Below are 16,652 nucleotides of genomic sequence, written 5' to 3' on the forward strand. Positions count from 1 at the left end.
CAAATGAGAGATACCACTGAGTAATTTTGTGTATTAATGATAGACACAGGACCTTTTGTGATTAGTTACCAGTTTGAAATAGCCTAGATTTGTAGCAGCAATTTAGTTGCTCCTCCTTCTTGATTCTCGGTCCATGGATTTTGTAAAGCAATTGGGCAATCTTAGTGAAAGTTGCAGGAGAAAACTGGCACTCGTATACTTTGTTACTAGGGCAGGTTGGGTGACTGCCTGCGTGAACTGGTAGGACACGACGTGCTTCCCACTGAGCGGGCAACTCAGGCAAATACTCTCTTTTTTGGTACTTCTCCCGTCACAGAATCTATTGGGAGTTCAGCAAATGTCTTTGGAGCTCCCATGGCTTCCCTGAGATTCAACCATATTGGGGTACTCTCTACAGAGATACCAAAAGAATCTGTATGAATTGTCAGATTTGGTTTTATTTAGAACTATATCACATTTTGGAAGTTAACAGAAATGAAAAATAAATAAAGGATTTATATAATGAATCAGATTTTAAGTAAAATATGCAGATAAATATATTTTTTATTCATTCTGGAATAAAAACATTTACCCTACAACTGGAAAGAATAAACACTGATCAGACTCCCCTTTTGAGAAAACAGCTTACATAGAATTATAGTGGTAAAACTAGTACTTCATTTCCCAAAGTCCTTGGTAAGCAGCGTGGCCACAGAAGATGGAAAACACCGATTAATTACAGAAGGGAAATGCTACCTCTTGCAAGAGCATGGTGGCAGGTGTGCTGGAGTCCGGTAATATTACAGGATCCCTTTTTTTGCATCAGGAAATCACTCTATTTTGTGTACAAACTATGAGAAACTTAATCCAACTCTTCTACAGTGAACCACTCTGCCAGCAGACTCTTCACTAGATCTGTTAAGCCCTTGTATTTGTGAAGCCACATTTATTTCAGCAGCACTGTGCAACAAGGTGGGATCCAAATGTCTTAAGGCAGTTTCACATCAAATAGAAAGCATATCTGCAACTGAAGCATCACAGACCAAAGTAAAGGATCATAAGACTTAGGAATTCATGATGAGTTTTGCCATTGGCTTCAGCCAAGCCAGAATTCTACCTCCGCAGTATTTTCTTTCTGTCTGCCTGTCAGTCTTTCCTCCACGTGCCCTTACACCTTGCTTCTCTTTCGGTCGTTGTGTACAGTTTTCCTTTTATCTTCCAGTTACTTAATCTAAATTGCTATGCAAATATGATAAACTAAATACAGACAATGTGTTAAATATACACGTGTAGGAAACTGGTGCAAGACAATGTGCACAAAAACAAAAGGAAGAATGTTCCATCATGGTGTTTTTCATACAGGACCTGTGAATCTCTGAACCATGTAATTCTATCTTCAGAACCAAGCAATATTTCCTTTGTTCTTCCTTACTGCACCGATCATTTATAAATAAAACCTTTCATTCTGCTTTGTTAGTTGCCATTCCTATGACATGGTCCATCCTTTCGTAAGCAATTTGCAAACGACCATTTATTTCACATGCATAGCTGGGTGCAGTCGTAACCACTGCAGAGGGCAGTGCAGATAAAAATTATTGCTAAGCCTTTCTTTTTGTTATTATGCCCATTCTGCTACTCAGTATCCCACCATATTTATCCACGGTCACTAACACTAATCTTCAATCACTCTTACCAGATGGAGCAAGGAGCCTCCTGAGGAAACAAGCGTGTGAGGGTCGGCACCATCCTTCAAGAGCCGTAGCACTGAAAGAGCAAAGAAAAGACAAGCAAGAGTGAATGCAGCAATACACCTAATTCGGAGCTGTTAATAGGCTGATTCTTCATCATCTTCATTAAGAGATTTAATAATCTATGCAAACCTCTCAGACAACATTTGCAAAACTATCATGTCAGCATTTCCCATCTCATGTATTTTAATGACTAAGCCTGGAAGCAAAGGACCTTTGATAATGATGTTAAATACGAACAGTATCAAGGACTTCTCAAGCAGACAGATGAGCATGTCAGTTCTGTAAATAGGAGGGGGGAGAGGTGGAGGAGAGACCCTGTGTCAAGGTCACAGTCACCTGATCAGTTCAGCAACTTAGGAGCAAAGTCAGAGTCAACAGGTTTTATTTTACTTTGTAGAGTTCCCATGAGATTTGTTGCCTTTTTCAGCAAATAATTGAAACTAGTGTCCATAACTTATATCACTTGAAATTAATCACGACACCAAAGCTAAACCATCTGTACCCAATTTAACCTTTCCAGTGCATTGTCAGATCACTGACGCAGCATAATTCTTAAAATGCTGTTTGGAGTCAAACTCCACTCCCGGTTACATGTATGAAACCCCTTTGAAATGAAAACAGGCTTATAAATGCGAGCAAAACCACAACCCTCCATATTGGTGCTCACTCAAGTGTGAAAATTCAGCACTTCTTCCCCATGGACTGTATTGCCTTTATAACCTTTTCACTGGGAATCAAAGCACTGACTAACTCATGCTACCAGAGTTTGTTCCTGGAACAGAACTGCACAGGAACAATGCCAGACGTCATCAGGGGAATCCACACCGGCACTGCAACCCTCTCTTCACTAAACCGGTGTGAAGCAGCCTTTCAAAGGGGTTGAGTGTTTATGGGTAAGAATCGGGGGGAATGCCAACAAGGCAGATATCATGGTGGGAGTCTGTTACAGACCACCCAACCAGGATGAAGCGGCAGACAAAATATAAGCAGCTGGGAGAAGTCTCACAGTCGGTAGCCCTTCTCCTTTGGGGAACTTCAACTTACCAGATGTCCGCTGGAAATACAAGACAGGAGAGAGGAAACAGTCCAGGAGGTTCCTGGAGTGTGTGGAAGATAACTTCCTGACACAGCTGGTGAGGGAGCTAACTAGGGAAGCTGCCCCACTGGACCTGTTGTTTGTGAACAGGGAAGGACTTGTGGGCGATGTGGTGGCTGGAGGCCGTCTTGGGCGTAGAGGTCAGGAAATGATAGAGTTTTCAATTCTCAGAGGAGTAACGAAGGGGGTCAGCAGAGCTGCTACCTTGGACTTCCGGAGGGCAGACTTTGGCCTGTTTAGGAGATCAGTTGACAGAGTCCCTCAGGGGGCAGTGCTGAAGGGCAAAGGAGTCCAGGAAGGCTGGGCATTCTTCAAGGAGGAAGTCTTAATGACACAGGAGCAGGCCAGCCCCATGTGCTGAAAGACAAGCTGGCAGGGAAGAAGACTGGCCTGGCTGAACAAAGAGCTTTGGCTGGAACTCAGGAAAATAAAAAAGGAGAGTTTATGACCTTTGGAAGAAGGGGTAGGAAAGTCAGAAGGACTACAAGGATGTTGTGAGGTTATGTAGGGAGAAAATTAGAAGGGCCAAAGCCCAGTTAGATCTTAATCTGGCTACTGCCATAAAAGGTAATTAAAAATGTTTCTGTAAATGAATTACCAACAAAAAGTGGGCTAAGGAGAGCCTCCATCCTTTATTGGCTGTGGAAGGAAACACAGTGACAAAGGATGAGGAAAAGGCTCAGTTACTTAATAACTTCTTTGCCACAGTCTTTAACAGTAAGACCAGTTGCTCTCTGTGTACCCAGCCCTCTGAGTGACAGGGAGCAGAATGAAGCCCCCATAATCCAATGGGAAATGGATAGTGACCTGCTACACCACTTAAACACACACAAGTCTGTGGGGCTGGATGGGATCCACCCAAGGGTACTGAGGGAGCTAGTGGAAGTTCTCACCAAACCACTTTCAATCCTTTATCAACAGCCCTCACTAACTGGGAGGTCCCAGTTGACTGGAAGTTAGCAAATGTGACACCCATCTTCAAGAAGGGCCAGGAGGATCCAGGGAACTACAGGCCAGTCTGATCTTGGTGCCGGGGAAGGTTATAGAGCATATCACCCTGAGTGCCCTCACATGGCATGTACAGGACAATTAGAAGATCAGGCCCAGTTAGCATGGGTTTAGGAAAGGCAGGCCCTGCTTGACTAGCCTGATCTCCAATGAGGGAAAGGCTGAGTGTTGTCTAGCTAGACTTTGGCAAAGCTTTTGACACCATTTCCCACAGCCTACTCCTGGAGAAACTGGCTGCCCATGGCTTGGACAGGTGTACTCTATTGGGTAAAAAAGTGGCTGGATGGCCAAGCCCAGGGAGTTGTGGTGAATGGAGTTAAAACTAGTCAGCAGCTGGTCACAAGTGGTGTTCCCCAGGGCTCAGTGCTGGGGCCAGTTTGGTTTAATAACTTTATCCATGATCTGGATGAGGGGATGGAGTGCACCCTTAGTAAGTTTCCAGACGAACCCAAAATGGGTGGGAGTGTTGATGTGCTTGAGGTTAGGAAGGCTCTGCAGAGGGATCTGGACAGCTTGGATCGATGGGCCGAGGCCAACTGTTTGAAATTCAACAAGTAAACCCATGCAACACTACAGGCTTGGGGAGGAGTGGCTGGAAAACTGCCTGGCAGAAAGGACCTGGGGATGCTGGCTGACATTCGGCTGAACATGAGCCAGCAGTGTGCCCAGGTGGCCAAGAGCATCCTGGCTTGTATCAGGAATAGTGTGGCCCCAGGAGCAGGGCAGTGATCGTGCCCCTGTGCTCAGCCCTTGTGAAGCTGCACCTTGAATACTGTGTTCAGTTTTGGGCCCCTCACTACAAGAAAGACATTGAGGTGTGTCCAGAGAAAGGCAATGAAGCTGGTAAAGGGTCTAGAGCACACAAGTCTTATGAGGAACGGCTGAGGGAGCTGGAGTTGTTTATTCTGGAGAAGAGGAGGCTGAAGGGAGACCTTATCGCTCTCTGAAACTACCTGAAAAGAGGTTGTAGAGAGGTGGTGGGTGTCAATCTCTTCTCCCAAGAAGTGACAGGACAAGAGAAAATGGCCTCAAGCTGTGCCAGGGAGGTTTAGATTGGATATTAGGAAAAATTGCTTTACCAAAGTGTTGTCAAGCACTGGACCAGCCTGTCCAGGGAAGTGGTTGAGTCACCACCCCTGGAGGTATTTAAATGATGTGTAGATCTGGCACATAGGGACATGGATTAGTGGTGGGTATGGCGGTGCTAGGTTAGTGGTTGGACTTAAAGGTCTTTGCCAACCTAAATGATTCTATGATTCTAAAAGGCTTCCTTCCAGGAGAATAACTGCCAATAATATTTCCTGTGTAGGAACACAGCTGGTTCTGCCTCCATCATCTGGAAATCCTCGTTTTAATTCCTAGTTGAGATTCCTGGATGGAGTTGTGCAAAGGTCTGCACAGAAATTCTAAGTTCTGAGTACCCCAGAAATCTGTTCCACACCAGTGTCTGTCCTACAGAAGGGCCATAAATTTGTCTCAAGGCTCTTCTAACTTCTGTGAATCTGTCAAGAGACTCATGTACACCATCTCCTCCTTAACCACGCATTTTCTGTAGGTGTTTCTTTCTCTCTAGAATACCTTGCAACTCCATTTTCACTGTACATTTAAACTCCTCACAGCATTTGAACATTCAGTTGATCTATGTGAAAGGGGACAGTTTTCTTTTCAAATATTGTTAGTTTAACAAGGCAATGTTTTCTGAATCTGTTGAATGATTTTTGACCAGGTGTCCTAGTAAAATTCAGCCTAAGCAAGAAAATTTTTCTAAATTGTTGCACGCCTGTAAAGTTAAAGTGAATGACTTGGTGTCACCTTTACAAAATACTTCACACGTAGTAAACACTGGTATATTGGACAAATATTTATAATAGTTATACAAATCCATTTAATCTTTTGCTCTTTTTTTAAACTTTGAAATTCAAACATCAGTCCAAACCATTGCATAAATTCAGAGTTTATTAATACCTTCATGGTACCTATTTCTTCTCACCAAAGGTTTTGCTTTATTTAATTTACATAAATGTAAAAGACAAGTAAAAACCATTCCCCTTTCCTTGAATTCATCCCCCCTGCAAAACACAATAAAAAAGAAAATCACAGAATCACAGAATGGTAGGGGTTGGAAGGGACCTCTGGAGATCATCTTGTCCAACCCCCCTGCTTGAGAAATAAAGAAAAGAAGATCACAGAAGTCAAATCCCCGTCCCTACTACGTGGCTCACATAGGTCGTTCACTTAAGACTTTACTTGTCAGTAGGAAAATCTTCACTCTCTGTTCCTTATTTCCTTTTGATAGAACTGCTCTAGTTACTGCTAGCAAGGTGCGATGAAGTGCCCTAATGAGGACAGAAAGTCATAGATAACTATAGTCCAGAAATGCTCTTCATCTCTTAATTAATGTAATTTTAAAGGAAGTTTTCACAAGACTTGCCTTCAAAACTTGCTTTATTTGTCATCTGTCATGGAAGAGAAGTCTCCAGAAAAGATGATGAGAATGAAAACAGGCTTTAAGGCAGGAAGCTGACATTTACTTAAAAAAACCTGAGAGCAAAAGTTTTGGGACACTCTCAAGCCCTTCCTTTGTCGGCATAAAGAGGTCCATCCATTCTCTGATATGTTTTAGATTTGACACATGAAATTATCAACTACTTAGAGCAGAATTTCACACCTCATTTCATATCTAATAAAGGTGTTTTATAAAGCACTGCAGTTGCAAAGTCTCAGCAGTAAAGAAAGATAATAAGGTAGCTTTTTACATACGCCTGATGTTACAGTTTTAACTGAAAGATTCCGGTGAGCTGAATAACTTTCCACACTCACTGACTGTATTGCCTAGATTACAATATATTAGGCAGCCTTCTAATCCAGCAAGGGCAGTACTGCCGTGCCTGTAACCAGCCCCGGGTCTTGTGCTAACTTTGCTTGTGGGACGAGGGCTGTAAGGCTTACGTGGTCTGGGCTTGGCTTGCTTGGAGCTTTCTTTTAACTTGTTTGGGTGTTACAGCAACAGGCTAATGGCAAGGTGACAACCTCCTAACATGTTTTAGCTTTGTTTAGCTTTGTATAACTGTGCTGTGGGGTGCATTAAGAATGTTGGTATATACGACAATTACTAGTTTTTATGCTGTGCTACGTCAAATAGCATCTGGCTGCTCTGGCATGTAGAACTGTCTAAGATCTGATATGCTGCAGACAAAAGGAGTACAGATCTGAAGTTTGGAGGGCCCAGGACTGTATCAGTAACTCACCACTGATCAGCTGCTGATGGTAATGCAGACTTAGGAGTGCTCACAGCAAATCCAGTTTTAGTAGAAACAGAAAGGACAAAAACTAGTGCCTAACATGTAAAACTTAACTGTTGGCCACCTGCTGGCCTGGATATAGAGTACCAGTGTTCGTTTCTATTAATCGCTCCTCCGGGGAGCAGCAGCTAGCTGGTGTAAACTTTGTTCCTGTTAGCACCCATTTTTGTTCTCTTTAGTTTAGCAGGAATAACTCTAGCTGGAAGGCTTTACTTGTTCATTACATGCAGAAACATGACTTACTGCAGAAGCCTAAGCTAAGACCATGCTGTTGCTGGAATGGATTATCCCATTCTCCTCCTGCCTCAGGCTGCATGTTTCTGCCACTTGCCTCTCGCTGGCTCGAGGCAAAGATTAGTTTTCAGCTAGACTGACGATCTGGGAAGGTGGCACTGGGTAGGAAGAGGGAGAACAGGGTAGCCACCACTTTCACCAACAACTGAAAGTACTTTGGGCATAAACTGACCATGAAATTGAACCACTGGACAAGAGAAGTGATACTGAAGGAAGAGAAATAGTGCAATTCGACCCCTTCCACTTCCACCAGTTACGGAAGTGCCCTTTACACCTTCCATAGTCAGACCATTGGTCCAACGCTGGCATCTTAAACTCTGTATAGATGCGCCGCTTAGAATTCTTGCCACCTTCATACCTCCTTAGTGCTCATTTCTTATTCCTCAGTACTCGCTCTGTACTATCAGCTTGTACCAAAGGTACTTACGAGGAACCTGCTATACAACTCAGCTGCACATGAGAACAGATGAATGCCACTCTCTGGTAAGCTATTCTTAATCAGAAGAGCAAATGAAACCAAGCGAGATGCCATAAATTTTGGCTTAATGCAGTCTTAGAAAAATATTTATCTCATACCTTTGCTATGACAAGTTTAAAATTACATTTTAAAATCCAAGTACCGTTGCTGGTGTCTTAATTGATCTTTTAAGTTTCTTCTTTACCTAACAAACACATTTACAGTAGCAATACTGTTACCACGTCATTACTAGTGCAATAGCTGATGCTTTCTTTCAAAGCAAGCTCTACCCATTGGTTGACAACGATTATTCAGAGCAGTTGTGCCCTTAAGGGGCTTTTCAAACTACAGATTTGTAATCCTACTGCTTTTTCCATACCTAAAATACCTCCAGTGATCACTGGCAACATCTGTCAAACTTGTTCAAACCTCATCTTCTCATTTCCTGAACAACTCTTGGAAACAAATTCTCACCTTTGCTGCATAAAGATTAAAGACAACAAACCATGAAGGAAATAAAACGTTTGGACAGCCATTCACGGAATGCAGAAATGAAGAGAGGAAAATGGCTGTTTCCATCCTGGCTGAATCTGAGAACCTTAGCCTTGCATATCCAAGCTATACTGTCCGTGTTTGAACAGAGCACTGCTGGTCTGATAGGGCTGATGCTTCTGTCCTCCCAGGCAGAGCTCCCGTAGTTTGTAATTTTTTCAGGCAGCCAGGAATCAGATTACCATGACTCCAAAGCAACTGGGCCATTGATTCTCTGCTGCATTTAAAAGTGTGATGTGAATTGTCAGGCTGATTCCTGAGCTCCATTCCACACAGCATTACCTTTAAAAGAAACAAGCCAGGCCACCAACGTAACAGACTGGCAGAGGTAGTCCTACAGCCCCAGACGTCATCCCTCCAAGCTTTAATGTTCGGCCCAGATCAACACAGACGCTGGTTCTATCCCATGCACTCTTTGTGGAGAAATCCATCAGACCCCAGACTTGGAAGCAGCTGAGGGGCTCGATCACCCCACTGCAGGAGCAAACTTCAAGCTGCACAGGTAGGCTCATGACAAGACAGGTCCCTTCCTTTCTGCCTGGTCCTCTGCTACTTTCCCACCAGGCCTTGCATCCTCAACTACGATACGTCCATGCCCAGGCATTCAGCGACCCTGACGGCTTCCTGCCAACGCACTGTTGCTCTGGAGGTTGAGGGCACAGCCCTCCTGTTATCTGAGGTACCTTCAACTGGAAAACCACACCAAAAAAAATGGTTGTGTCTCTGGGCCACGCAGACACTAAGTCAAACTTCAGTGAGATCCGCGAGGAGGGTCACAGTTCCCTCAGCGGGGCAGGCATTTCTATCACTGTAGACACAGCCAGATAATTTATGAGCTTAGGGACTACGAGTATTTAGTAAATGCTAAATTTAAAACAACTTCTTCAGGCAAATTCCCCCTCCTTCAGTTCATTTTGACAGACATGAAATCGAATGCAGTCTGTGCCTCCGCTGGAAAACATTAAGGCCACAAACCTAATGGCCTAAAAAATGCTAGCGTGTGCCTCTTACAGTGCCCAGGCACAGGGATACAAATTAACTGATCTCCTTACGCAAAAGTGACAACGGGCAGCAAACATGTCATGCCTGAGTTAAGTTGCCATATGTCAGGCAAAGCATCTCTGGTTTTGAGACTCTGAAAAGACAGATATTCACATGGAAAAGCAGTGAGGGCTCTGAAATAATTTCAGAGGAAGAAGATTTTAAAATAAGTGGGTCACATTGCCTAATAGCTACAGCTGATTTCTCTCTCTCTCTTTTTTTTTTTTTTGTAGGCTATTTATTCCTAAAGTCTTCTTTTCTTTCTTTTTCAGTTCACAGTACCCAACTCCTTCCTGCTTTATAGTTACTCCTGCAAATAGAAGGACCTTAATTTACATCGTTTACTTGCAAATACATGCACTCACGATATCGAGAGCGAAGTGGGAAACCAGTGGTGTAAATCACAGTAACTTAGAGAAGACTGGAGGCAGCCCTTCAGTTCTATGGCCCAAAGGTACTGATGCAAGAGGCACGCCCAGGGTCACTGGCAATTGTGGTGGCCCCTTGTCCTGCCTCTGTTTTGAATTAACTCTTCCAGAGCTGGGGCTTTGGCCAGGTCACCGGGAGAAAAATGCTGTGGTAGTGTCTGTCTGTCTTGGTTATAAAGCTGTGATTCTACCTCCCTGTAACGAAGACCTGTATATATTAGAGAGCTGTTGCTAAAAGGATTCAACACCACCTCACAAAGTAACACATGCTGAGCTAAAAATATTGCTTCTATCATCACGGCTGATAGCACAGCAGGGGAATTGCCAGCACAGCTACATCCCAGGCCAAAATAGCTGTGTCATCGAAAACTGGTAGCACAGACCTGACCGCATTCTGAATTTCGGTTAGTGAGATAAAATTACAATAAAAACAAAGCTGTTTAAAATTTACCATAAGACAAACACTCTAAAATTAACCTTAGGAGACAGAAGTTTATCATACAGTGAACTTAAATAGGGCTTTTCTCAAACCTTTCACTTCTAACTACCCTATGTGAGTTATTTATTTCAAGGTTAAAAAGACCAAAAAAAAGGAACCTAATATCTCAGCATTTAGGTGCCCTATTGCATTCTGTATGCATATTTTATCCGTCTTCCACGTGTACATTCTCCTGCAGGTCCTGGCAAAGGCGACTGTAACCAGCACAAACATCATCATCAGGCTACAGCCAGTTGTTCCAAAAGCTCACACCCCACCGGGTTCACCTTAGAAATATGTGTATCAAGGCTTTAGCTAGGGTAGAGTTAATTTTCTTCAGCACTGCTACAGTATGAGAATAATATTGATAACACACTGATGTTTTAGTTGTTGCTGGGTAGTGCTTACACCACTCAAGCACTTTTCCAGCTTCCCATGCCCTGCCGGGTACACAAGAAGCCGGGACAGGAGGGGGCACAGCCAGGGCAGCTGACCCAAACTGACCAAAGGGATGTTCCATAACATATGACATCACGCTCAGTGTATTAACTGGGGGGAGTTCGGCAGGGGAAGCAGCGATCGCAGCTGGGGGACTGGTGGCATCAGTCAGCAGGTGGTGAGCGGCTGCATCATTTGTTGTTTGGTTGACTTTCCCCCTGTCCTGAGGTTTTCTCTCTCTCCACCACCCCCCCAACCCCCATATTATTATTATCATTACACTTACTGTTTTATTTTAATTATGAAACTATTCTTATCTCAACCCATGAGTTTTCTAATTTCTGGCCTTTCAATTCTCTACCCCATCCCACTAGGGTGGGGGGAGTGAGTGAGCAGCTGTGTGGGGCTCAGTTGCTGACCGGGGCTAAAACACAACAATGTGTCTATTGGAAAGCTCTTAAAATTACTGGTGGAATTGTGTAGGCTAACTTTTTTAGGCTACAGACACACCCGACTGTACATCCAAATGCTTGTAGAATTGAATACAAGTTTCAGATCTTTACATTATCTTACTAGATATGTTAAATGTCTTTCAGACTTTGCAACTTTCCAATCCTACAGTCATTAAATTATAAATACTAAAAAACACATCAGCAAAATAACTCCTCCTGTAGTCAGTAGCTTAATTTGAAAACCATTGCCATCCCATGCTTTTCCCTGGTGTAACAGTGAAAGGTAAAGAATTTGCATACAACACACATTTTCTGCTGAATAGACTGTACACCCCCTCTGTTTCACCCACCGTTTATGTTGATCCTAGGCCAATATTACTTAATTCGCATACATCAACTTACTGCTGACTTATTTTCCATATAAAGCAATACAGTCCCTCTTGTAACTCTCACACCATGCAGAGCAAGTTTATGCCAGCTGGTTTAGAAGCCTTGTAAGCAACTCATTATGATTTGTATTAGAGATCTTCAAAGATAACAGGCTATTATCCTGCTTAGCAGCTCTGAAATGGTACTAATTACCAGCTGTAGACCACTGGCTGTTAGGTTCCCTGTGTATAGTGGAATTCCCAGGGTATGCACAGGGAAGCAAGCTTAAACCAGGCAGCACAGAGCAAACTAGGGACATTAGCTTACCCATGCGTTAATCCAAACTAGTCGCGCATGTGGCACATGGGTGACCAGAAGGAAATGTATGATTCCAGGAATATCCCACCACTTGACACATGCGGCCCAGGCACCACCTTTCACAGGGTGTAATCTGTGACAGTTCACCTTCTCAGAATGGGAGCTGCTTCCCTCTTGCTCGTGCTTCCATTCACTCATTCCTGCCCTCAGCCTTGCACAGGGGTGCCCCATGTCACGGGCTGGTAGGGGGAGCTAGACCAGCTGAAAACTCTTTCATGAGGTTAGCCTTCAGCTGGCTTAGCTCCCTGGCTTACTTCAAAATGAGCATAAAGACAGGAGGACAGAAGGATAGGACAGAAGCTGAGCAGGACAGAAAGGAGAGCAACCAATGGCAACATCAGTTTTAGCTTAGTTTTAAACTGTTTTAGAAGCACAATTTGTAAATGTAATTTGGTATTGTACATGTCCTTAGGCTACTGCCAAAGTATGTCGGTGGCTCCAAGATGCTGCGTATCCCCTTTCCTTTCTTTGCATCAGCCCCATCAGCTGTGCAACAGGTAGGTGAATTGGTTCAGAGAGCAGGCACAGAATTTAACTGTTGATTTTAGGGGGTGGTTCATTCTTGCTTGGAGCAGTGTGCTGAACTTAATTCCTCTGCAGCCACGGAATTCCTAAATCTGATACAAATGGCATGCAGCGAGAACAGTGGTAGGAACTGGATCATAAAGATATCAATGAAAGTTTCTGAATTAGAAAATATAGCATTGGCACAATGTCCAATGAGCATAGAGGTATACCAGCGTAAGTAAACATTGATACAACTTAATTCTCTAGTGAGAAATGCACTAAACTCACAGAAGTACCTCCCTACTGGTGTAAATACACCCCCGTGAGAGCAGGCAGTACAATTCCAATTACAACAGTGTGATCGGAGTGATACAATTCTTTCTTTAGGCAAGTCGTGACGCTTACAGGGCCACTACAGGGGGTAATCAATAGAATATCCCCTAACTTTTCATAAACAGGCAACTATAACTACATAAACAAAAAATACAGAACTGATACTTTTTTTAAAAAATCATAATTTAAAGTGTTCCAAATAAGGAATATTGCATGCTTCATTTGGCAGATATCACTATCCAAAAGAGGTTTTCTTCATTATCTAAATACAGACTACGTATTTCTTTCATTTTATTTACACCTGCCTTGTTGTATCTGTTAAACACAAGCCAATTCCTTCCCAGATTTGATATTTGTGTTGCAGATACTCTGTGGATTAATATGGCTACAATCTGATTCCCTTTAAAATACATCTGTGGTCTAATCAGATCATTAAAGAGGTGCTGGAAGAAGACCACCAGGTCACGACACACTATCATTCATTAATAATACTTGCCCTTATCCTACGGGGTAGCTCTCAGACTTCTACTCACAAATCACATCAATCAGCCTGACAGTTTTCCTTGGTTTTTTCCCTCTCCAGACTTCACACGCCCTTTCAGAAGATGCAGCGACAGCACAGCAGTTCATTAAGAGGTTCTAGGAGAGCAAGCCCGAAGCCAGTTCCTGCTCCCCCAAACCAGTACCATGCTTTTTCTGGCTACCTTTCACTTAAAGAACTTATACCCAGTTTGGGTAACAACACTGGACAGTGGATGCCGTGCAGCTGCCAGGGCCCCGAGGGCACTGAGGACCCCCTTGCCCTGTCCAGCCCAGGGCTCCCCCCACCCTGCCCACAGCCCAGGCCCCACAGCAGCCCCCCGGGGCCGCCAGGCCCTGCCCCAGTGACACCACAGCCCAGCTCCCCACAGCCCAGCCGTGCCCGGCCATGGCACCCGCTGAGCCAGGCCCGCCCACGGCCCATCCCCATCCCCAGGGCCCTGCCCGGCCACCCCGGGTGTGCCTGGCTCTGGCTCTCCTCACCGGGCCTGATCCTGGCCCTACCTGCAGGCTGATGTCCTGGCCCGACCCAGGCCCGTACCCAGGGGTTGCTCAGTGCCCGGGGCTGCTCCGGCACCCCCTGGCTGCCCAGTCCCTGGCTGGGGCTGTGGCACAGTTCCTGCCTGCCCGGCCACCCCGGGGAGCCCCCGTACCCCCCAGCAGCCCAACCCGCCAGGAGCAGCCGGCCCTCATGGAGCCCTTACGGCATTTACCTGCATTTCATTCAACTGGAATGAAAGATCACCTCCAGAAGGTTTCCATCCCACCCACACTTCCACAGATTTCATGGGAGCAGAACCATGTCTCTGCTGTTCCACCCTGGCACTTCAAACGTTCACAGAATCAAGTTTTTCTGAATAATAATCTTTTTATCTACATACGTCGTTTTTAGAACATTACAATTTGTGAACTGTGAAACATTTTATGGGTGAGGTACATTCTGCTGTATGATAAGTCTTAAACTACCAACGCACTTCAGTCTATTGATACCAGCACTCTTTGTCAGACATCTCAGAGATGGTCAAGAGACATGAAGAGCCATGCAGAGCGCTGTGCACACGTGTAGTCATTCCCCCCTTCACATTTACACAGGTTTAAAATGAAGGCAATTTGGATTTTGCTGTATACGTGTCGAACTTGTCATTTTTGTTTTTCAACAGTATCAGCATTCAGCCACCGTCCTCTACAATTTGCCAAAACCGACTAAGAATAACACATTAAACATTTTAGTGGCTCTTTTCTACTTCACAATACGCACCCACTCCTCTCCATTGCACTTTTTTCCTAATATAACGCATGAGGTTTGCAAAGCCTAGTGACTCCTGGACATATGGACAGCATGAGACACATCCTCCTATTGGAGATGATGGAACAGGATCTGCTTTTCTTGTCAGCTCAAGGATGGGAACATCACACAGAGACACATCCAGAAAACTGGGCTTCTGGAAAGTCAGTGTGGAGCTGCTCCTCCTCTTCACTGATCTGCTAAGCATAGCTGACTGACAGACTGATCGGTGAGGTCTGGAGAGATTACCCCGTGCTGTGCAAACAGCCAGGATCACCGCGGGAAAGCGGGATATGACTCATCCTGTCACATGAGTCTCCCATATAAGCATGGATATAAAAAAGCACACGTGCTGCATGAATCCTTTAGTTTGGGTAAGCTCCTCTACTGTTTCCTTATACTCTTATTCAGCACTTATTGCATTGACCGCAACATACTTATTACCAAGTCCTCCTATTAGCCTGTGCGTTACAAACAACAAATATGAACATTTTCATGATTTGGTTAGTTGCAGCATGTCTTTATAAAAAATGACTATGTCTGTTTTCTGTGTACTTCTATATCCTGCCTGTGGATCTAGTTCAAAGAGGTCTTCACTCCTTGTTACTTCTTTTCCAAAAATTTGATTTGGCTGAATTGCTGCATTCTTGAAATGCGTTACAACTTTCCTAGTGGTAATCCAAGCAGCTTATATCCATTAGTCTCCAAATCTTCTTTATTCTTCTTCAATTTTCAGTCAGCTCTTTCCATCCAAAGCCCAGGGACATGAAGGGTCTGACAGTTACGGCTAGAGCTTCCCTCACACCTTGGCTCCCAAACTCCCAATCTTCAAGGAATTCTTCCACACTTGCTAAAAGCCAAGCTTGTCACTCAAAAACTTTCCTAACCTTTGTCCATTCCTGACAAGGTGGCCCAAATGCTACCATTCACACTTGCTTGTTGTGTATTCTTTGCACAGACCGGTTCTCTTCTATCAATAGTGACTAGAACAAAGGTGCAACAGTAAGGCAACTGTTAAGTGTTCCAACATCACTCATAAGGTTCTTGTCTCAACTAAACTTGTTCTAATACATACTGGAACTTTATTAGTCTCCCTGATAGCTGATGGATGGCCTGGATGTCCACCAAGGAGAGCAAATTGCCCACAGACAGGTTTGTGTAATCTCATCAGTGCTGCTCTGGCTGTGCAAGCTCAGCCTCCTAAAAGTCATCCTGCTCCCACTCAGTCTTATCCTACAGCTATTTTGGTATGCTTGCAAGTTCAGTGCATTCTGGCTAACACCTCCTTTTCCCCACATCAGTGACAGCAACCACCAACATTACCTATATGCCAACAACAAAAGACACCTGAAAAATCAGCAATGGCCACATAATCACCCTAAGAACAACAGACCATGTGTATAAAGCCATCATGGAAGGAAAGAGCTATCAAAAACTTGAAGTCTGTGACCACCACTTCCTTAAACCACCTCAGAATATGCAAAGGAAAACACCTCTAGGTATCTGCTTTGAGGTAAGGCTATCACACTGGGGCAGCTGAAGTTTGCAGCAACATTGACTTCACCTGATTTCAGCATTCAGTATTTGAAGTACAAAAATCATACAGGGACACAAGGGACTGAAATGACAGGTTTATTACAGTTCATCTAAATGCAGTTTACAAACAAAGACAAACGTGAAGCACAAACAGCTCTTCGTTCAGTATCATCAAGCTCACAGATGGCTAAGCCTTCACTCCAGTCTTCTGCAGGGTGAACCTACACTGGATTACCAGTGAAGCATTTGAGGATCTGGGGAACCTGGGGTGAGATGTAGGAGAAATAGACCCCCTCATATTTAACACTCAGTGCCTCTTCTTTGACACCAGTAAGCCTCTAGAAGGGCCAAACTATCATGCCAAAGCTGGGGCAGACAGTAAACCACAAAGCAAATTTTGCTTTACTTGTGCTTGACTTAAGCTTTTA

The 16,652-nt window shown here is 44.1% G+C and overlaps 1 protein-coding gene across 1 annotated transcript in view; it reads right to left on the reverse strand.

The window, feature by feature from the left end:
• The window catches only part of LOC142052270 (unconventional myosin-XVI-like), a 102,485-nt gene that overhangs the window by 71,347 nt on the left and 14,486 nt on the right, over nt 1–16,652 (reverse strand). The window contains 1 exon segment of the mRNA XM_075082068.1: nt 1,673–1,743. Coding sequence (XP_074938169.1) covers nt 1,673–1,743 — 71 coding nt within the window.

The sequence above is a fragment of the Phalacrocorax aristotelis genome, chromosome 1, assembly GCF_949628215.1.
Source record: "Phalacrocorax aristotelis chromosome 1, bGulAri2.1, whole genome shotgun sequence".
NCBI lineage: Eukaryota > Metazoa > Chordata > Aves > Suliformes > Phalacrocoracidae > Phalacrocorax > Phalacrocorax aristotelis.